Source organism: Vombatus ursinus, unplaced genomic scaffold (assembly GCF_900497805.2).
Source record: "Vombatus ursinus unplaced genomic scaffold, bare-nosed wombat genome assembly UNPS02008996.1, whole genome shotgun sequence".
NCBI classification, from domain to species: Eukaryota; Metazoa; Chordata; class Mammalia; order Diprotodontia; family Vombatidae; genus Vombatus; species Vombatus ursinus.
Genome location: NW_020948774.1, coordinates 8192376 through 8214199, shown reverse-complemented (window position 1 = coordinate 8214199; position 21824 = coordinate 8192376). Strand labels below are relative to the sequence as shown.

At 41.1% G+C, this 21824-nt stretch overlaps 1 protein-coding gene across 1 annotated transcript in view; it reads left to right on the top strand.

Moving 5' to 3' along the window:
• The first annotated feature begins 817 nt into the window (after nucleotides 1–817).
• SEPT9 (septin 9) overlaps nucleotides 818–21824 on the top strand; it is a 342062-nt gene continuing 321055 nt past the window's right edge. Inside the window, exon 1 of the mRNA XM_027850047.1 lies at nucleotides 818–1058. Within this exon, the coding sequence (XP_027705848.1) occupies nucleotides 1037–1058 (22 nt within the window). The 5' untranslated portion in view covers nucleotides 818–1036. The remainder of the gene's footprint in view (nucleotides 1059–21824) is intronic.

The following is a 21824-nucleotide window of genomic DNA, read 5'->3' as shown; positions in this document are numbered from 1 at the left end:
GTGTGTGTGTGTGTGTGTGTGTGTGTGTGTGTGTGTGTGTGTGTGTGGAGCAATGAATTGTCTGCTTCCCTGTAGACAGAGGAACCTGAGTCCTGAGAGCTGATTCAAACTAGCATTCACTCACTCATAGGACCACAAGAAGTGGAAGAAGGTCATATAGACATCATCTAATCCGCCTCATACTTTAAATAGGAGGTAAAGTGACATTCTTGAGATCCCACTGCTACTTAGTGACAGTAAATGACACTTATTAGAGAATAAGTACTCACATTTTTACTTTTCTTCCCGGCTTTGAACACACCCTAACCTTTCCATTATGCTCTTTCTCTACCCTACTCAGCCAGTTTTCAAAACTGAGTCCAGGAGCAAAATCTAACCCTCAGGGAGTCTGGTTCGATTCCCGCCCCCTCTTAGCGTGTGGACTCTCCCTCCTTCTAATTCTAGCTCCTCCACAGGACAAATCCTGGATTGTACTTTGAACTTGAAAGTTGCTGCGGCTCCTAGGGAATGAACCATTCAGCGCAAGAGGGTTGGTCTTGGCATAGGGCTGCTAAAGACTGGCGAAATGGAGCCCGCATGGCTACATCCAAATCTCCCAGGGGGAGAGGTACAGTTGAGGAGAAGGAGGGAGTGGCTTTGTGTCCAGGAAGAAAGCCTTAAAACAAAAGAGATTGGGTGTCTCTCCCTTTGCACCCTCCCAATGGATCAGTCGCAGCCCTCTTCTATTCCCCCCCCCCCCCCCCCCCCCCCCATGTCCGCAAGGTGTTAGCCAGGTTCGGGGAAGCCGATGAACTGGAGCTTCTCGGCATCTTACTGGGTAGGACGGCTGCAGGTAGGGACAGGACTGGGCGGAGAAGGAACCGCTCCTTCCAGGCAGCAGCAGCAGCAGGCATCTGCACACACCACCCTGCAGCAGGACTGCCAGCCCCGTGGGAAAATCCACAGAAACCCACCCGCGACCGACTTTCCCAGACCAACTCGAACTAATCTGACCCGCGTACTGTAAACTTCCTTGGAGGCAGCGGCGGCTGGCAGCATGAAGAAGTCCTCGGGTTCAGGTGAGCGCAAAGGCTGGTGGTGAGCGCAGAGGCTGGTGCCAAAGCGCACGGAGAGAGAGAATAAAAGTTGATTTGTCAAATTGGAACCAGCTTCTCTTTTAGCAACGGGGCCAGGGGCAGTCAGCCAGGGAGCCTAGCAAGTCCCCAAGGCGTGGAGAGGTAGGTAGGTGCTCGCTTTTCTTTGGTACAGGAAGCGAAGTGAAACTCATTAATACTGGAGAAAAAGGCTGTTGGATCGAGAATTTTATGGTGGAAGGAAGGATTGGATGGATGGATGGATGGATGGTTGGATGAGTGAATGAATGAATGAATGAAAAAGTGTTGTACTAAACTCTGAGATTGCAAATAGAAACTCAAGACTGTCTTTGCTCAAAAGGAGTTTACATTCTAATTGGGGTAAATAATATGCATAGGAAGTTTCCTCTGCAAATCTGATGGAAATACACCTTTTTTAAAGGAAAGTGACAGGCATATTGGAGCAAAGTGCTTAAGGCTCCTAAGTGTCCAAAAGTGACGCTGGGAGCTGATTCAGAAACCTCTGATTAATGCTTAACTTCCTTATTTTTTGCTTGAAGCCCTTCGGGGCCTCAGGAGCCCGGTGGCTTGGTGTATGGCCCTCTCTCTGGTTTGGTACCTCTACTACTTAGTTGCTTATGGTGTTTATGAGTTGTTCCGAACAGATGCAGTTCCTTGCCACCTTTTTATTCTTCTCTGCCCTACCTTTCTCTGCCCCCCCCCAAATTTTTATTCCTTCTCCATGGTGCAGTAACTACAGTCTAGAATACCTAGGTTTGAATCTCATCTCAGAAACTGACTCTTGGCAAATCATTTAACTTCTCTGCTTCTCAGTTTCCTTTCTTGTAAAATGGGGATATACTATGGCACCAGCTTCATAGGGTTGTTGTGAGGATCAGATGAGATAATATGTACAAAACACTTTGAAAATCTTAAAGTAATATGTGTTGGATACTATAATTATTATTCTTTCCAATAATTACTCCTAATAATCTTCAGTTCTTAATATTTGGTCAGAGCCCTGTCTGTCCTGGTAAAGTCTTGGTAGGGCTCTGTCTTTAGGATCATGTTAGAGATTGCAGCATTCATTTCCCATGACCTTTGTCACAATAAAGCATAGCAAAACAAAAAACAAAAACCTAAAACAACAAGAAAACTACTATAACTGGAGAAGCTGAAAATTGTAGACACTATCATGGGACACTTCTTAGGTAGCATGAACCCCTTGTTTATGTAGGGACTGGAGAACTTGAACTCCCTGGAAGAGAAAGGACTAAGGTTATGCAAAAGTAAAGGAGCTACCTGGAGCACAGGATTTGGGATGGGAGAAGGAGGCCTGGTGATATGCCAGAAGGAACATCTTTTAATATTACTTTTTCATAAATTCACACTTTTTTTTTAGTTTTGATAGATCTTTGGTTTCATCAATGCAGGTCTACTAAACTCCCAATCCATCCATCACGCAATCATTCATGCACAACTTTCAATCCTGTGAGATTCTTATCTATGTTTTTCAACTAATCTTCCTTATACATGATCCACCCTGAAAACTATAGACTTTTCTCCTGATTATTTGAATATATTTTGGGAACCTGTGTAGCATGTGGGCTCTTCAACTGTTATCTTTCATTCTGAGTATGTGACAGACACCTCCCTTTCCAGTTATATATCCAGCAATAACATCTCTGTTTCAATACCTCTTCAGCATAAATTATCATTGGTTAATGCCAGGCAACCTTTTGCACCATACATGTTTATTTCCATTGGTCTTCATAACTTGGATTGTAGATTCTTCTGAGAATATTGGTATTAAAGGTATTAAAGAGATAGGCACATGCATTTAGCTCAAGTGTGTATATGTGTGTGTACACACTTTTCAAATCTTGCCTAGAGCCCACAATTGCTTTGTCTCAGCCCTACTCCTTAAGATCATGTCTAAAGGGTCATAACATTTTGTACTCAAAATGGAAAGATGGGAAAATAGATGCACAAAGAAGTCAAAGTGACTTGCCTCAGTTTTCATGGTCACTAAGCAAGTAACAGTCTTAAAAGACACTTATCTTAATCCTTGTATTACTCTCATTTTAAACTGAGTTGATGTTGGTGGAACCCTAGTCCCTTATAAATTCATTCTTTTTTATGCGAACACAATAAGCCTTCATCCTTATTATGGCACTGAATACTACTTTATTCATACTTCCCATGAATTAGTTTTTATGGTGAGAGTTATGGAGCTACAGAATTGTAGGGGTGAATGGGACCTTGAAAAATCATCTGGCCTATTACTGACATATTACAGTGCCCTCATAATTGTCTTTTTTGGGTTCTTTGTTGTCAGAGGTACAAAGGGAACCAAGAGGAAGAACAAGGAGGTGAATTTGGAACCTCCTCTGACAAACACCTGCCTGGGGCAGTTGATTTGGAAACTGACCTTCCAGCCTCCTTGATGTGAGTCTAGGACAAAACCAGGCAACAGCACCCTTTTCTCCCCCATTTCCATTCCCCCACCCCATATACAAAATCCGTTCCAAGAAATAATGAGTGAACTGGTTTTGATTTGATGTGAGGGGGTATCCAGGTGGTATCTGCCGGAGTTCTGCATTTGGCTTCCCACCCTTTACATGCTCCAAATACTTCAGATGGTTGTAGGTATTGCTACTGTCCTAGGTTCTCTTTGCTGAATAGTAAGTATCTCCTAGGAAACTGTGTTTGCTTTTGGAGTTGCCTTTTTATGCCTTGATTATGGCCTTTGGTCCTTTGCCAAGGTGGTGAGATTAGAGCCTGATAGAGGTCACTGGGTCTTTGGCCTTTAACCAGGAAATTTTGAATCCATAATGACTTGATGCCAAAGCTTTGCTCTTTCTTAGCCTACGACTTACTAAGAGGGAGGGAAACCCTCTTTTCCATTTCATATCTCTTATGGCCTCCCCCCACAGTCCCACACACACACCCTACGCTCAGTCTCCCCTCAAAAGAATCATGCACAAATTAAATGAAAAGAAACCATTTATAACAGGTAGAAGTGTTTTTCTTTTTTTTATCAACTTAAGAACCCTTCCGTGTAAATCCAACATCCTTAGCTCCTTGTGTTTACCTAAAGGTTCCCAAGTAGGGGAAGTCTCTTACATTGGGGATAAGGAGGAGGAATTGTTTCCATTTTATTTAAGAGTTGGCTGTGGTCCAAGGTATGCTGGGTCATTTCACTGTAGATAAGTGGATGTTACAGAGGAGGAAAAGCTCCCAGCAGAGGCCTGGAAATAGGGCTTTGCTTTCTGCTGAGGAGGCCCCCAAGACCCTACTGAAAAAGCCTTTGGGCTCTTCCTGTTGCCTGTTCTACTCTTAGAAGTGAGCTACCAATTAAATGACATCTTGCCCCTAAGCAACACTCCCAAAGTGAAATAAGGAAACCTAGAAAAGGGCATGAAAATTCTTGAAAATTCAAAGGTAACTAGAAGTATAAATATTTTAATTTTTATTCTTATTTTGACAAATGCCAATATTTTTATATATAAAAAAGAGAAAACAAGTATTGTATATGATACCTTGAATCTCTATCACATAGAGCCAATTTCTTCAGTATATACTAAATTCAGCGTGTTATATCCAAAGCTATCCTACTTGACTTGTTGCCCTTAGATCTTCCTTCTGTTCTCTTCTGTGTATTTAAAAAATAGTTCAATGACATTTTTAGGTGGTGGGAGCATAGCTACCTCTGTTCCCTTTATTCTCCACAATTACTCCACACTGAAGAAAAAGAAAAAAATGATTTCACTTATAGCAAGTTAGAATAGTCAAGCAAAACAAATCCAGTTTGATCCTGTCTGAAAAATACATGTCTTATTTTGTACTTCTAGTCCACTTTCTTCATCAGTCCTATGGACTTGTGTTTGGTTATAGCATTGATCAAAGTTCTTCAGTGTTTCAAAGTTGTTTTTCTCTTCAGTATTCTAGTCAATGTATAAATCGTTCTCCTGATTCTGCTCACTATACACTAGTTCATAGAACTCTTCATAGGTTTATATTTATCTTGTGCTAAAGCTTTTTATAATTTTTTATGACATAATAATATTCCATTACATCATCTACCTTAATTTGTTCAGCCATCCCCAATTAATGGGCACCACTGAAACTTTCAGTTCTTTGTTACAACAAAATTGCTGTTCTAAATATTTTTGTACATATAGGTCTTTTCTCTCTCTTTTTGATCACTTTGGGGTACAGACTTATTAGTGGTATTGCTAGGTCAAAGAGAATGCACAGTTTAGTGACTTTTTGATAGTTCTAAATTGCTTTCCAGAATGGCAGGATCAATTCATAACTCCACCAATAGTGTATTAGTGTGACTATCTTCCCATATCCTCTCCAAAAACTGTCATTTTCCATTTTTGTCCTCCTGGCCAATCTTTGGGTAAAATAGAATTTCACAGCTGTTTTATTTTGCATTTCTCTTATTATTAGTAAAGTAGTGCATTTCCCCCCATATGGTTGTTGATAGCTTGGATCTCTTCATTAGAGAGCTTCTTTCTTGTTTCTCTTTTACCAAAAATTTATGGAGAGACTAGCTCTTATTTTTATGTATTTGAATCTGGTGCTTATATATCTTGCATACCAAACCTTTATTAGAAACTTGCTGGAAAATTTCCCTCCAGTTAACTGTTTCCTTTCTAATATTAACTGCATTGATTTTGTTTGTTCTAAAGCTTTTCAAGTTTATGTAATCCAAATGGTTCATTTTTACTCCAGTAATTCTTTTTATCCTATGTAACCTACACAGGGGTATGTTGGAGACAGTTCAAACCAATCTTCACTAGTTTATGTTTAAATTTTCAGTGTGAGATTTACCCTTCAGAATTATGCTACAAAACAGGGCTTGATTTATTGTTTTGTTGATTTTCTAAGCTTAAGAAAGTGATAGAGGGGCAGCTAGGTGGCGCAGTGGATAGAGCACCGGCCCTGAAGTCAGGAGGACCTGATTTCAAATTCGGCCTCAGACCAAACACTTGACATTTACTAGCTGTGTGACCCTGGGCAAGTCACTTAACCCCAATTACCTAAAAAACAAAACAAAAAAAAGTGATGGAGAAAATGTTAATAATTCAAGTTAAACTTAAAAGTATGTTGTAGATACTTAAAGGGGGGGTTAATGGGAGAGCTGGTAATTATACATTTATCAGCATATCTCTGCTCTTGCCATAGACGAGGAGATTCAAGAATCATAAATCTGCCTTGGGTATTTTTTTTTTGAGGCAATTGGGGTTAAGTGAATTGCCCAGGGTCACACAGGTAGCAAGTGTCTGATGCCAAATTTGAACTCAGATCCTCCTGGGGCCAGGGCCAGTGCTCTGTCCACTGTATCACCTAGCTGCCCCAGCCTTGAGTATTAATCAACACATTAATTGAACACCTAATATGTTGCTCTGTGTTGTGATTTCGTACTGGGGGGAAATGGAAGGATGTTCCATGTTATTAGAAGAAAGGAGATCACTTTCTAGTTGAGATCAGACCCACCCATGAAAAATTAACCAACAATTAAGCAAAATAGTTTTGCTTTAAAATTTATATCTTGTTCTGGTACCCTTGACCATCCTCCACCCATACCCATTTCTAGTTAGTATAATAAGTTTATAAGTAGCCAGTATAAAGAACCAATAGCAGGAAGTAAGATTGCAAAAAGGAACCTAGAAGTCACATACAGACCATCCCAAAGATCAAAGGAGCATAATTTGCAAATTGTATCATATATTCACTAAAAATCACTTTCCAAGACTATGTGCTAAATCAGGAGAAGCCATCTAGGCTTTTTTGTCAGGGCCATTTGGTCCTGTGATATGTAAACCTCAGACAAGTTTCAGGTATCTGCGGTAAGGCCAGTAGAACCCCAAATGTTGCAGATAATTTTGAGATGATGTGGATATGTCAATGGGCTAACTCTAAGGTGGCACAAATAAGAGTTAGTCTGTCTCCCACCAAAATCCCATAAAAATGAGACCTCAAACGCCTGCCTCCCCATCGTAGTTTTCTTCCATCTCTGCGTAGATTCATGTTGCTGAGCACTCCCAACTGTAATCATGGCTATGTGAGTGATTCTTTTTGCTGCCCCACTTTCCCATTGTCTTTCCCACGCTGAACTGCCTTTCTCCACCACCCTATCCACATCCCCACATTTGCTTCCATACTCCCATTCATAATATTTGTCTCTGTATTTCCTGTGCTGTTTGCTCCAGCACACTCTATGCTTTACTAAAGTGTGGTTGAAGCTTTATTCCCCACTGCCATCGTGGTTTTTCTTGGCAAGTATCCAAAGAACCTGGTGTGTCTGCCCCCATTTCATAATTCCATAAATCAAGTAGCAATTCAGTTTGAATTCCAGCTTGAGAAGTTACTACTAACTGTTTTCTTACCCCCATGGAGCTTATAACCTGGTGGAGATAAGACAGAAAGCTAACTATTATATACATTGCACATTGATTGACTGATAAGTGCATTAGCTGCTTCTCTGTTTTATAATGGGCTCCCCACCACTGTAGTGTGTTCCTCTTCTGTGAGTGAGGCACCTGCCCCTATGTCCCTGGTTCATTTAGACCCTTAGTTTTCTTATAGCTAAGCTCCCTGAGCGACAGTGGGTGTTATACCTTAAATACTTCAACCTGCTACCAAATTAAGATTTACTCAGTAACCGGGAACTCCTTAGTAAACTCTTGTCATCGATCCATACCTTGTTCACACTCAGCTCCTTATAGGAAGAGGAAATATATCTTCACAAAATGCCTCTCTGATGAGCTAACTTCTGACACAGATGTTTGAGTCACAGAATTGGGCTTGAACACAATCATTTCTTCCTCCTCTCTTTCCTCTCCTTCTCCTCCCTCACCTTCTCAGCAGCTTTCTTATCTCAAGTCCCAGCCTGTTTCAGCTCTAGCTCAGCACAAAATTTCTGGCCTCAGACACACTTGAAGGTACATAACATGCATTTGGTCTGTCTTCATGGCACATGGCTCCTGCCTGAGATTTTTTGTTTTAGCTGATCCCCACCTTTTCCCCAGGGTCTTCAGTTTTGTTTTTTTCGTTTTTACAAAGGTCTGGCTTGCTGAATAGCCCTCCTCCATTATCTAGGATAACCTGTGTTCCCAGGCTGACTCTGAGTTAGGAAAACTTACATTCGTTGTCACAGTTTGTTCTTTCCCTTCCCTCCTTCCCTCCTTCCTGAAAGCTTCAGGCTTTTCCTGCTGTTGAAAACTTATTGGGCCACTTGTGATAGGGCTGTAAGGCCACAGAGCTGGAAGGCTAGGATGACTTGATTGTACTCATTTCAGTAATACTTCTCTCTTAGGCATGATCTCTCACATCCAGGTTAGATACTACCAAGTTCAACAATGATTGATGTTGGGCCACTGTATTGGGAGCTGAAATTTTGACTGAGAGTCAATTTATTCATTTCATACAAGGACAGATTGACACAGATGCAAATGAGGACTTGAAGAGTTACCTGGGTAGATTGGGCTTGAAGCAAGCCTGCGGTCAATACCCATGAGGAAGAGGCATAAATTTTCTCAGCAACCCCTCTCTCTGACTCTGATAGTCTGCCCTCCCTATGAGACTCACATACCTATCCAGTAGAGATTTCCATAGGCCAATGCCTGGGATGTAGGAGCGTGTTTATAGTTACTGTGGCATAAGGCTTCTGGGCTTGCTTAAGAGACATTTTGATAAAGATGAGCATGCCTAGCGAGTGGATCTTTCCTGGCAAAAAAGAGGGAGAAGTAGCTGTGTTCTAGCTGCTAGCTTCTCCTTATTGGAAGCCTTTCTTCTATTCTAAGAGGAGTGTCCTAGAGGCTCTTAAACTGAAGATCTCATTGTGTGTGTTTGAGGGGGTTATGGGACAGAGGCAAGGTATTGCTTGATATTTCAAACATAAAATCATACAGTTGGAAGGAACCTTTAGAAATTAGAACCTTTAGAACTTAGAATCTTGAAGACTCTGTAAGTTCAATGAGGGCAGAGAATACTTTTTATCTAAATTGTGTATCCTCCCTAATGCTTAGCATAGGTATCCACACACAGTTGGTATTTGATAAATGTTTATGGAGAGAAGTAGTGTGGAAAAGTAGATAAAAACCTGGCAAGCGACGCAGGAAGAACTGAGTTCAAGTCTTGCCTCTGACACATACACAGAGGTCACCAAGTGACTATGGGTGAGTGACTTAATTTTTCAGTGCAAGACAAGACTCTAAATTGTGGAACAGTTGCTAATTTACTTTGGTAGAGAGAGTTGGCTAATTAAGAGTTCCCTATGCTAATGAAATTAGTTTAAGGGGAAAAAAGAGTAAATAAATAAATTTTCTATAGGGTGGGAGTATACTTTCACCCCAAAAAATTTTGTGAAGTTCAGGATAGACTTTTAAAGAATTATCTGAAATGACTCAAACTGGGGTGTAATTTTGATATTGCACACATAATTACAGTCTGTAGCCAGATAAGGACTCTTTAGAATCACACTAGCCTTCCAATGGAAGAAGTTAGCTCCTTTTTTGAATCCTAGTTCAGACAAGGAAGCCTAGGGAAGAGTTGTGATTTGCCCAGGGTCACAAAGTTTAGTGATAGAGATAGAACCAGAACCCAGGGCTCCTAATATCCAACCTAAGACTCTTTCTACATCCTGATTTCCTTAGCTTTTTTTGTGATTTCTTCAGTGTAGGGAATTTCTGGCATGGAGACTCCTTTCACTGATATAAATTTGCAACTGGCCTGTAATTTACAGTTTTAAAGAGTTGCTGGGGGCACTGAGAGATTATCACATAATGTGTCAGAAGCAGCACTCAAACCTAGGTCCTCATTGCACCAAGGCTCCTCCTCAGTACCCTACCAATGCTAGGTATATAACTCCTGTTTATGGAAATTATGACCTTGGAAACTGTTTGTGTCTGTCTGTCATCACCATTGGCTAGGATTTATGAAGCATTTGCTGGATCCTGTTTGAAGTCTGTTTTGCACAGAGCACAGAGATGGGATCCTCATCTCTCTACAAAGAGTAGGATTGAGGAAATCTGTCCAGGGGGGTGCTGGGCCGGAACATGCCACTGCAATAACTAGGTCATTACAAAGGTCACTAGTCTGCAAACATTGACCAAATGACAGTGTCAGGTCAGGGAGAAGCATACTATGCTAGCCATGAATTTAGAACTGGAAAGGACCCCAGAGGTCATTAAGAACTATAAGTAGGTAGATATAGGTATACACACACGCACACACACACACACACACACACATTTCTCATTTTTTTTTTTTGGTGGTGGGGAAGGCAATCAGGGTGAGGTCACACACCCAGGGTCACACAGCTAGTAAGTATATGAGGCTGGATTTTAACTCAGGTCTTCCTGACTCCAGGGTGAGTGCTCTATCAACTGTGCCATCTAGCTGCCCCAACATATATTTTTGAACTATCTACTCTGCATAGAGCACTGAGCCAGGTCCTAGTGCTGAGGGTTACAGTGTAGGGTAGGGGTGGGGAACCTGCGGCCTTGAGGCCACATGTGGCCTTCTAGGTCCTCCAGTGAGGCCTTTTGACAGAGTCCAAGATTTACAGAACAAATCCTTTTATTAAGGGGATTTGTTCTGTGAAGTTTGGATTCAGTCAAAGACTGCACTTGAGAACCTAGAGGGCCACATGTAGCTGTGAGGCCGCAGGTTCCCCACTCCTGGTCTGGGGAATTGGGCCTGTGATTTCATTGGTATAGGGTACATGTGAAGAAACTCCCTGTCCTAAACCAAGTCAGCCCCTTCTCTGCAGCTTCTGGTCTTAGAGAATTCTGAGAGCTCTGAGAAATTAACAGACTTGCTCAGGCAAGCTACTGTAGCTGGATGACTCAATGGGTAGAGAGCTGGGAAGACTTGAGTTCAAATGTGGCCTGAGATATTGACTAGCTATCTGAGCCCAGACAAGTCACTTAACTTCTGTTTTCCTCAGTTTCCTCAAATGTAAAATGAGTCATAATAGCATCCACCTCCCAGGGTTCTGATAAGGACTAAATGAGACAATATTTATAAAGTTCTTAGTTCAATAAGAACTAAGGCACTTAAAATGTTTTTTCCTCCCTTCCTTCCTTAGTCATATGGCCAGTATGTGTCAGAAGTGGGGCATGAGCAGAATTCTTTCTGGCTTCCAGGCCAGCTCTCTACCCACCACTTTGCCTCTCAGGCTATAATTTAGAAATAAAAAAGGCAAGGTCTCTGCTTGAAATCTAATAGGGGGAATATAACACTAATGCAACTTGGATTCATGTTAAGTGCATGAGACTCACAGGGCACGATGTAAGATTGGAGAAAGGAAAGATCATTTCTGTTGGGAAAGGAATCTAAGAGAGCTTCATGGAGGAAGTGGTGTTTGAGCTGTCTTGAAGCTTTCTTCGGGATCAGATTTAAGTGAGGGAAATGTGCAAAGCCGTGCATGTCAAGGCAAGAGGTCTGGATTTCATTTTATAGATAGTGGTGGAACCACAGAAGGGTTTTTAGTAGGGTGCCTGGCATCTTAAAATGATGGGTCATCTGGGGACATCTAGTTCAACTCACTCATTTTACAGTCAAGTAAACTGAGGCTAGGGGATGTTAAGTGACTTGCTCTAGGTCACACAGCTAGTAAGAGTCAGAGATAGGATTTGAATCCAGGTCCTCTGACACACACAAGACTCGGTACTTTTTTTTCTGCTGTTACCACACTGTTTTCTAGTTTGCTTTACTAGATTAATGGAAGCTAATCCATCTTGTTGACCATCCGTCTGAGATTTGCTTGTATTTATCTTTCAGGTAATAGGATCTCGATCACATAAAACTGAAGAATCTCTGAGTTGAAAGAGATGTTAGAGCTCAGCTAGTCCAACCCCTACCTGTAGCAAATGAGATAATATTTGTAAAGCCTTAGCAGCATTCCTGGCACATAGGAGGTGTTTAATAAATGCTTATTTCCTTATTCCCCCTGTAGCAGCAATGTCTGCTACAGCATTCCTTTTAAAATACATTTATATATTTCATTAAACATTTCCCAAATACATGTGAAAACATTTTAGCAATAATTTTAAAAAACTTTGAGGTCCAAATTCTCTCCCTCCTGGCCCCTCTCCCTTGAGAAGGTAAGCAGTTTGATATTGATTAGACATATGAAGTCATCCTGCTCCAGCATTGCTAAATGGTGGGTATCTAGACTCTGGTGGAACACCTACAGTGCCAGGAAACTCCCTACCTTGTCAGGAAGGTAGCTTGTCAAAAACCTTGTTCCTGTGTTGTACCCAGACCTACTTCCCTGGAACTGGGCATGTTTGCATCTTCATTTAGGGAGAGTTTAGGACAGCTCTGCGTTTTAGTTTGTGTTTTCATTACAGAGCTCCTTCCTTCTAGCCCTCTTTCTTTTTCACAGAAGAATCAAGTGAGAAGAGGCCTCAGAGATCATCTAGTCCATTCTGTAACTGACCATGACTCCCTTCTAGAATATCCCTGACAAGTAGTTATCTGGTCTCTGCTTGAAAACCTCCAACAAGATAGAACCTGATACCTCCTGAGACAGCCATTGCTATGTTTGGAGAGGAGCCTAAATCTGCCTTTCTGTAACTTCCATCTACTGCTCCTACCCTCTAGGGATGAGCAGAACAAATCTAAAACTCTTCCCGAACATCGTTCAAATACCTGAAGGTAGCTATCATGTTCCCCCTAATTCTTCTCTTCTCTAGGTTGAGCATCCACAGTCCCTTCACCTGATCTGTGCTATGCATGGTCTCCAGTCTCCTCCTTATAGGGTGATTCTCAGAATCCTAGCATTCCAGATGTGGAATATTCCAGGGCAAAATACACTAGAACTGATATCTCTTTTGCCTTGGATACCAGGTCTCTCACTGTAGCCTGAAGTTGTGATAGCTGCTTGTGGTAATCATGGAACACTTATATAGCTACACAGCCTACCAAACTTAAATGAGACCAGGTGTTCCTAACCTGGAGTCTCTGAACTTTTTTTTTTTAATATATTGTGATAACCCTATTTCAATAGAGTTTATTTTCTTTGTAATCTTATGTATTTTATTTTATACATTAATTTGAGAAGAGTGTATTCTTCACCAGGCTGCCAGAGGGGTCCATGACACAATAAAAGGTTAAGAACTCCTGCCCTCAGTCATCCTAGATTTAGAGTTGGGAGGAACCTCAGTGGTCATTTATCTAATGCCTTCATTACACAGGTGGGAAAAGTGGGGCCCAGAGAAGGCAAATAATTTACCTTGTCCTTGGGGGTCACCTAAGTCAGAGCCAGGATTTGAATCTAGCTCCCCTAATGCAAATGCAGTGTTCCTTCCACCAGACCACAAAGATCTTTTTCATAGTCTTTTTGTGTCCCAGATTAATTTCTTTCTACCTTCCTAGTAGCATTGAGCAGCAATAGTCAGAAGTTCTGTCTTCTGTTTTCAAGAGCTGTGGTTTTGATTTTCAGTCAGCATTCAAATTCTTATTCACCTATAGCCTAACTACTCTCAGGTTGGGGTCCCAAGGGCCTGTGCTAATTGACACAGCTGCTTTAGAAGAATTGGAGAAGATTCCAGGTAAATGGCCTATTGGAGGCTGGGTAACAAGTCTCTTTTGTTACAATACCAAACTGACCTGGTTTACTTAAGTGTGAGTATTAGCAACACAGAAGCTTCCAGGTGGAGGAAGAGAAAGGGGGCAGTAGCTTGAAGTTACCAGCCTCAGATGACATGGTGGTCATTTAGCTCATTTTGTCTGCTCTTGCTGCTAATCTCCATGGAAGTGCTTAAATGGAGGACTTCAGAGGATGCTTGAATCTGGGGGAGAGGCAGCAGAGAGTAGTGAGTTGTCTATCAGTCAAATAAGCATTTATTAAGTGCCAGGCACTGGCGCTAGGGATTCAAAGAAAGGCAAATCCGGTAGCTCTCTGTTATCTCCAAGATCAAATATAAAATCCTCTGGATTTTGGATCCCTTCTTACCTAGCCCTTTAAATAGTTTTGGGTTTTTTTGTTTTGTTTTTGTTTTTTACATTTTACCTCTGCTCATATATTCTGCAATCCACTGGCCTTCTCATGATTCCTTACACAAAGACAATCAATCTCCTGACTCTTAGCCCCCTGACTGTCCCCAGTTCCTCAAATTCTCTCCCTTTTCACCCTTAGTCTCTTACCCATTTCTGGATTCCTTCAAGTTCTAGCTAAAGTCCCACCTTCTACAAGAAGCCTTTCCCAATCCCCCTTCATGCTAGTACCTTCCCTCTGAGATCACCTCCAATTTATCCTTTATGTATCTTATTTCTAAATAGTTATTTGCATATTGTCTCCCATATGATCTGCTTAAGAACAGAAGAAAGAATGGGAGTCAAAGAATCAGAAGTTAAGAAGGAGAATATTCCAGGTGTGGGGGACAGCCTGAGTTGGGAGATGGAATGTCATGAGGGAAGAGAACTAGGATAACACACTAGACTTGGAGTCAGAACACTTGGATTCCAATCCCAACTCAGGCACTAGTTTTGTGACTATTGTAATAGCATTCTTTTTTTAAAAAAAATTTTTATTTTCAATTCATGGAACAAAACAAGCATTTCTATAACAATACAACAAAAAAGATGATTGCACATGAAACTGTAAATCTGCCATGTACAACTTGCTATTCTCTCCAGATATACCACATAGTTAATCTGGGTATTTATAATAGTCAAAATGACTTATTTGCTTGAAGTCAAAGTCAATATTTTGACCTTACAAGTAAGCAGTTTTGCTTACTTTGATGCAACCATTTTCACATAGTTTCTTCCCTGTTCCCCTCCCCCATTTGCCAACCATTTCCCTTGTTGGGGATATTGCATAAATTATTGTATTCTTTTTTCTTTCCTTTTTTCATTATTTTAAAATTTTTATTTTGAACTTAAGCCCCTCCTATAAGTGTTTCTATATGCAAAATACAACAAAAAAAGACAGTTGCCTATAATACTGAAAATATATGCATTTTGCTTTTTTAAATCATATGTAAGAAATTAAGCATGCTACTTTCAAAGCTATCCTGCTTGTCTGTACTTTCTTCTGAACTTCTTTCTATTTTCTTTAGCGTATTTTAAAAAATGTTTCAGTAATCCTCTTTTTATTTTTGGTAACACTATTGCTAGCTCCCCTCTTCCTCCTCTTCAAATTCTCATTACCCAATTAGAAAAAGAAGCAAAACCTTTGTAACAAATAGGCATAGTTAAGCAAAATAAATCCTTCCATTGGCAATATCCCAAATGTATATTTCATCTGTATTTTGGGTCCATCATCTCCTTGTAAGGAGATAGCTAGCTTACTTCATCATTGGATCTTTGGAGTTATGATTGGTCATTATTACATTGATTAGAGTTCTTATGTCTTTCAAAATTATTTTCTTTATAAATTGCTACTCTGGTTATCTTCGCTTCACTCTGCATCATTTTGTACAAACTTTCCCAGGTTCTTCTGAAACCATCCCTTTCATTATTTCTTACAGTCAATTAAAAAAATTATTTATCAATTTCTTCACCTCCTTTTTCCCTTCTCTTTTCTCTCTCCATTAAGTGGTTAGTTCCAAACCTCTTCTTCTTTTCCCTCCTTCCCTACAACTTCTTATGTTTGTTATCTTTTTCTGAGCCTTCTTCTAAGAAATGTTTCTTTGTTTTGTTTCTCTCATTAATTCTCTTCCATTTCAGTCTCTTCTGGAATTGTATTCTTTTATCCATAGTATCCATCCTTATTTGTTCCTTCTTTCATTCCTCTGTGTTCCTAATAGGAATTAAAGTTTCTGAAGTACCTGCTTTGAGCTCTCTCTTCTAGTCAATTTCCATGTTATTGCCATCATAAATTTTGGCTGGTGGTCCCTTTTATTCTCCTGTGTCCCATTTTTAGAACTGTCAATTTGTAAGGAAACTGTAATGGTGGATAATAGCATTGCTCCATGATCAAAATTATCCTGTAACCCAAATTGCATAGTTCCATTCTACTCCTGGCCCTTTCCAAGATTATTCCCCTTCCAATTGGCTATCTCATTTCTGACTCCATGTCTTCACCCTGTTCCCCCACCCGACTCCCCACATTTTGAGTTCTAGCTGCACAGAGGAAGTCATTCATCCCTTCTTCTGGGCCAGGATGTTGTCCATGGAGGCACAATATGATGAGAAATTAGGCTCCCAGTTCATCATCCCCTGAACCCAGATTAAACCCTTTATGAGGTCCCTATTTCTTATCAAAATCATATGCCTCTTTTCCCAATGGAAGTACCCTTCAGTAGGACTCTCATTGGGCTGAGATTCCCTCTCTTGATCTCACTTTTGAGGGACATCAATCCCCCACTTTTGCTGCCCTTCCCATTCTCCTGCAGATCTTCTTGCTGAGAGACTGTGGTGGTTATTATCTCTTCACTTTTTGCCCATGGATTCAATAAGGGTACATCACCCATTTCCTCTGACTCCTTCTCCAATTTAGATAACTCCCATTCTGGAATTCTGTCTTGCAAAGTACAATGACTAGGGGAGTTGTTGTATTTATTCCATGGTTTTTAAGTTCTGTTCCTAGGGACTATTCCTAGCTCCTTTCCTGGATGTAGCACCACCACTGTTGGGGACAGGCAGAAACATTGCCTAGAGATGGAAATAGGATGCCTGCTTCTCAGAGGGAAAGTTGGGGGCCAGGAGTTGGGGTAGGACAAGGTACAGAACACTTGTCTTACTAACCACTTTCCTCTCCACCAAACACAGGGAACCCCCACTGCTGGCATCATGACATCTGCTGTCAAAGGCCCATGATTCCAGCTCCCAGGGCATGAGGCTGCAACAGTGTGGAACGTGAATCTTCCAAGAGCAGAGTAGCACCAATTTGCCAGGGCCTCAAGGGAATCTTGGTGGAATGGTCCTTCCATTTTCCTTCATGATCAATTAGTTCTTCCTCAATCCCAGTTCACAGGTGTAGGGCTTGTTTGAAATAAGCACCTAATTCTGTCATAGAATTAATAGTTCTCACTAATTACACAGTACTGGAATTGTGGCCTATCACTTCCTCTCCGGACTTTGCTGTTGAGGACATTGTCAACCACTTGACTACCACCTTCTATTTCCAAATGGAGCATGTCTTGAAGCCCAAGATTGGTCTGATGGGAGACGGATTTAATAGAGGGAATAAATTGACTTGGCTCATCTCTGTCAAGTCCTCCCACCTGCTGGAAACCACAGCCAGCCCTCAAAGCCATACCACTATCTCACATCTATAAACAGAGTTCCTTGAATTAAAGGCAGAAGAGGAAAAGGATGAGAGTGTGTCAGGCAATGTGTCAAAATGATCATTATCAAAGTGAAATTGACACTGGAGGTGACAGAGGCTCACAACTACAGGAGGCAATGGGGTAAGGGAGGGTTGGCTTTGGAAGGATCCTTGATCTTCCAAGGAGTAGTGTATACTTCATAAATGAGGTAGGTAAGGACCCACAGGAGTTTCAGAGTGTAGAAAAAACTGGTGTTCCACATAAGAGCCCTTCATCTTCATGTGCCCTCAATGTGGGAAGAAGTCACACCGATGTGGTTTAGGGGTTCAGGAGTGCTGGGACCCCAAAATCACAACATGCGGGTCCTTCCCGAAAGAATTCGACTCAAGCCTTCTTTCAGCCAAAGACAAGGTTTGTTAGAACGTCCATCATATTGAGCAGACTCTTAAGGAGTCTGAATATTAGTAAGCTATTGGCTAGATTTTAAGAATCTGAGCATCTTAATGGAGACAAGATGGACTTTATATACAGAAAGCCTGTGGGAGGGATCTAGGAGTGGCCAAGTAGTTTGGGGTGATGGGAGGAGGGGCCTAAGGAGATCTGGATGGGAGTGGCCAGTAAGCTGGGGTGAACAGAACTCCTGGGACCTGGACAATGGAGCCTAGCTAGGATTAAGTGTGGGAAATGGCCAGGGGCCATAGGGAGGGCTGGGCTAGGTTGAGGGTAACAGAATTGAGAGATTGGGTGTAGCCACAATGAAAGGCCAGTTGATGGGATTATAGCCTCAGGCGAACGCCAGAGATTTGGCCATGTGGGAAAGTCCAGGGTTTTTCCTTTCTGGGTCAGAGATCCCAACACCATCAACCCCATAGAAGGAACCACAGCCACATGAACTTCTAAGGTATTAAGTCACCCTTCTGTGGCATCTGTGGCAAATGGTTCATGCAGAAATCTACCCTACATGTTTTCGACCTGCCCTTTGGGGCTCAGACCAAACTTTCTTTCTGTGTTGTGTACTTTGTCCACAACCCCACTATTCATAGCTGCTTTGAGGAGCCATGTGGCAGGAGAATGTCCTTGATGCCAGTGTGCTGAAGCTCACTTCCCTACTCTATTCGCTGGGGAGGGGACAGGGTGAGGTGAGATCTCTGGAAAGAGAGCTGTGGGAAAGGGAAATTGCAGGCTTTTCTGTTTCCTCCGAGAGTAAAATGTATATCTTGGGGATAAAGGCTGGGGAGTTACAGAAGAGCAGCTGCTCAGTTCTTCATTAATGTGATAATAAGTTGCTGAGAGAATTACTGAAATTTTCAGTAGGAATAAGGGAAAGAGAAAGTTCCTGTATTCTGGGTAGAGAGAACCCAGAGGAAAGAGAAGGCTCTTTTCTGGAAAAGGTTGGTTTTGGGGATTGGGGGTTGGTGATACTGGATGTAGATAATAAAAAAGAGAGTAAGATGTTTTTGTTTTTGTTTTCCCTTAGGGTAAGAAAACTAAAGACAATGCTCTATCAACTGTATGGAATGGGGAGGAAATCTTGTCAAGGCTTCCTCTGTCCTCAGGTGGAAATAGAGTCTGGGAAACCTCTTAAATTCTTAAGAGAGCCATATTAGGAAATAACAGTTCTCAAGTCAAAGATGTCCAAGGGTGAAAGGCTGGAGAAAGTTTTTACCTTTAGGGGATCAAAGGGAAGAGAGGAAGGGGGATGTCTCAGAGAAGACAAAGAGTTACAAAAGGTTAAAAGGAAGAAAGGGGAGATGAACAGATGTAGAATAGAAAATGATTATAGAACAAAAGGAAGAGAAAAGCAGGAGAATTATAAAAAATGTTAGGAAGGGGAAGGGAGGGAACATGAGGGAGAAAAGAGAAAAACACCTAGACAAGCGTTGTTGGGTATGGAAGGGGAGGAAAAGTGTCTTGGTAGATAAAAGGGAAAATGTGGTAGAGATATACAGTATTTTTTAAAAAGGAATTTCAAGATTTTCCTGGAATTTGGGATCTATTTTTCTCTATTTTTATTTTTTGAAAATTTTAAAAATCCTTTTTTATTGAAAAAAAAAGTTCTGCTCCTTCACCTTCACTCCTTCTATTTAAGTTCTACTTACATTTAAGCTTTTTTAAAAATCACTTGATGATCTTTTTTAAATTAACTCCATTTGTCAGTCTTCTTAAAATAATGTCTAAACAGAAATTTATTTATTTATTGTTTCCTTGATAATTATACTTATTTATCTTTCTTGTGTTTTGAAGTGATTGCAATTTAAATATTCTGCTCACTCCTATTTTCTTTTCTTTTTTTTTTCTTTAGAATTGCCTCAGATTCCTCTCTTTTGTTGAACATGTTATTGTTTGGTTGATCTTTAGACTCTGGTTTTCTGGGTTTGTCATTCCAGGCTACACCCTTTTGTTTTTTTAAAAATGCTATTTTCTTGTGCAGGATAACTTTGTGTTATTCAGATTTCATTTCCCTCATATTTAAATGTCTCTCACCTCACCACTTAAAAAATCTCTTTGCCACTGAGATTGTTGAATTTAAGCACTTTGACTTTAAAGCGTAGTGTTAGTATCTTTCTGAAGTTGATGCCTGGAGTCTGATGCTTTTGTTTTCTTTTTTCTGAAGTTCTGGGCAATTTTCTTGTGTTATTTCCTGCATTGAGGTGTTCAGGTGTTTTGATTTATCATGTTCTCCTGGCAGACTCCCTAGGTTATCTTTGCTCTGTCCATCCTATCTTCTAATTGTGAGTGTTTTCCAAGGTTCTCTCCTAGATGTTTTTATCTTCTACATTTGATAAACTCATTAGCTCCTATCAGTTAAATTTACATATTTATGCAGATGATTCATATCTGGTATATGATTCTTTTGGGACCGTATGCATCCTCCTTTTGTTTTGTTTTGTTTTAGGCAATTGGGGTTAAGTGACATGTCCAGGGTCACACAGCTAGTAAGTGTTCAGTGTTTGGTCTGAGGTCATATTTGAACTCAGGTCCTCCTAACTTCAGGGCTGGTGCTCTACCCACTGCGCCATCTGGCTGCCCCTGCATCCTCCTTTTGGCCCAGCTATTTTTCCTGCCTGCAGTTGTTCCATCCTCCAAATCTGACCTCTAAAGACCATTCCCACTAAGCCACTTGGTTTATCACACTTCCTGGGTACATGCAGCCTTTTCTTCCACCCGTCTTTTCTGCCTTATTGCCAAGTGCATACCCTTTCCACAACCTCTTGTTTGGAGAACTGTAATGCAACACTTCCATTGCCTTTGGGAAATGTGTGTATATGTCTCTTGTCTCCCCCCCCCCCCTTCCCTCCCCCAAGAATATAGATCCTAGAGGGCAGTGTTTGACACAATAATAAGCACTTAATAAATGATTTTCATTTATTTATTAATTTTTAGATGTTTGGGAGTTAATAGAGGTATACAGAAATTGTATAATCCATCATCTTGTAGATCCGGCATCACCCTTCTAAATGGTCTTCTTGCTACAAATACTTTCCTTCTCCAATCCACATGGCTGCCAAAGTAATATCCCTAAAGCGCCTTTTGGCGGATGTCACTCCCCAGCTCAATCAACTCCAATGGCTCCCTATTAACTCCTCTCAAAGTCCTTCATCACCTGTATTTCGGCCGTGTTTCCAGTTTTATTATGTTACAGTATTCCGCTTCCTAAACACTACCATCCCCCTGAATTGGCCTTCTTGCTGTGCCTCACATATGACACTAGAGGTCGCTTTTTTGTGTCCTTGAACAGGTTATTTCCCATGCCTACATACAATGCACTTGCTCCTTACCTCCACCTCCTAGAACTTCTAGTTTCCTTGAGAGCAGCTCCTTCAGAGCCATTCTGTATATCCCCAAGGCAGCTAGGTGGTGCAAGGGATAGAGTGAGTGCAGGATCCGAAGGCAGAACCTGAGTTCGGATTTGACCTCAAATACCTACTAGCTGTGTGACCCTGGGCTAGTCACTTAACCCTGTTTACCTCAATTTCCTCACCTATAAAATGGGCTGGAGAAGGAAGTGGCAAACTACTCCACTCTCTCTGCCAAGAAAACCCTAAATGGGGTCATGAAAAGTTGGACACAATCGAATAATAACAATATATCCCAGAGATTCAAGTGCCTCTCCTCAAGAACTACTTTGTATTTATTTTGTATTTATTTAGATTGGCCACCCTCATTTGTAGCCAAGTGTGTTCTCATAAATGTTTAACAGTGGGCTCACTTGTAAACTTAAAAAAAAAAAACTTGTAGGGGCAGCTAGGTGGCACAGTGGATAGAGCACCAGCCCTGGATTCAGGACGACCTAAGTTCAAATCCAGCCTCAGACACATAACACTTAACTAGCTGTGTGACCCTGGGCAAGTCTTTTGACCCCACTGCCTAGCCAAAAAAACGAAACAAAGCACTTTTAAGTTTAATCCGCATTATTAACATTTTCCCTATCATTTTTTTTAGTCTAGACAATTAAACACACACACACACACACACACACACACACACACACACACACACACACACACAC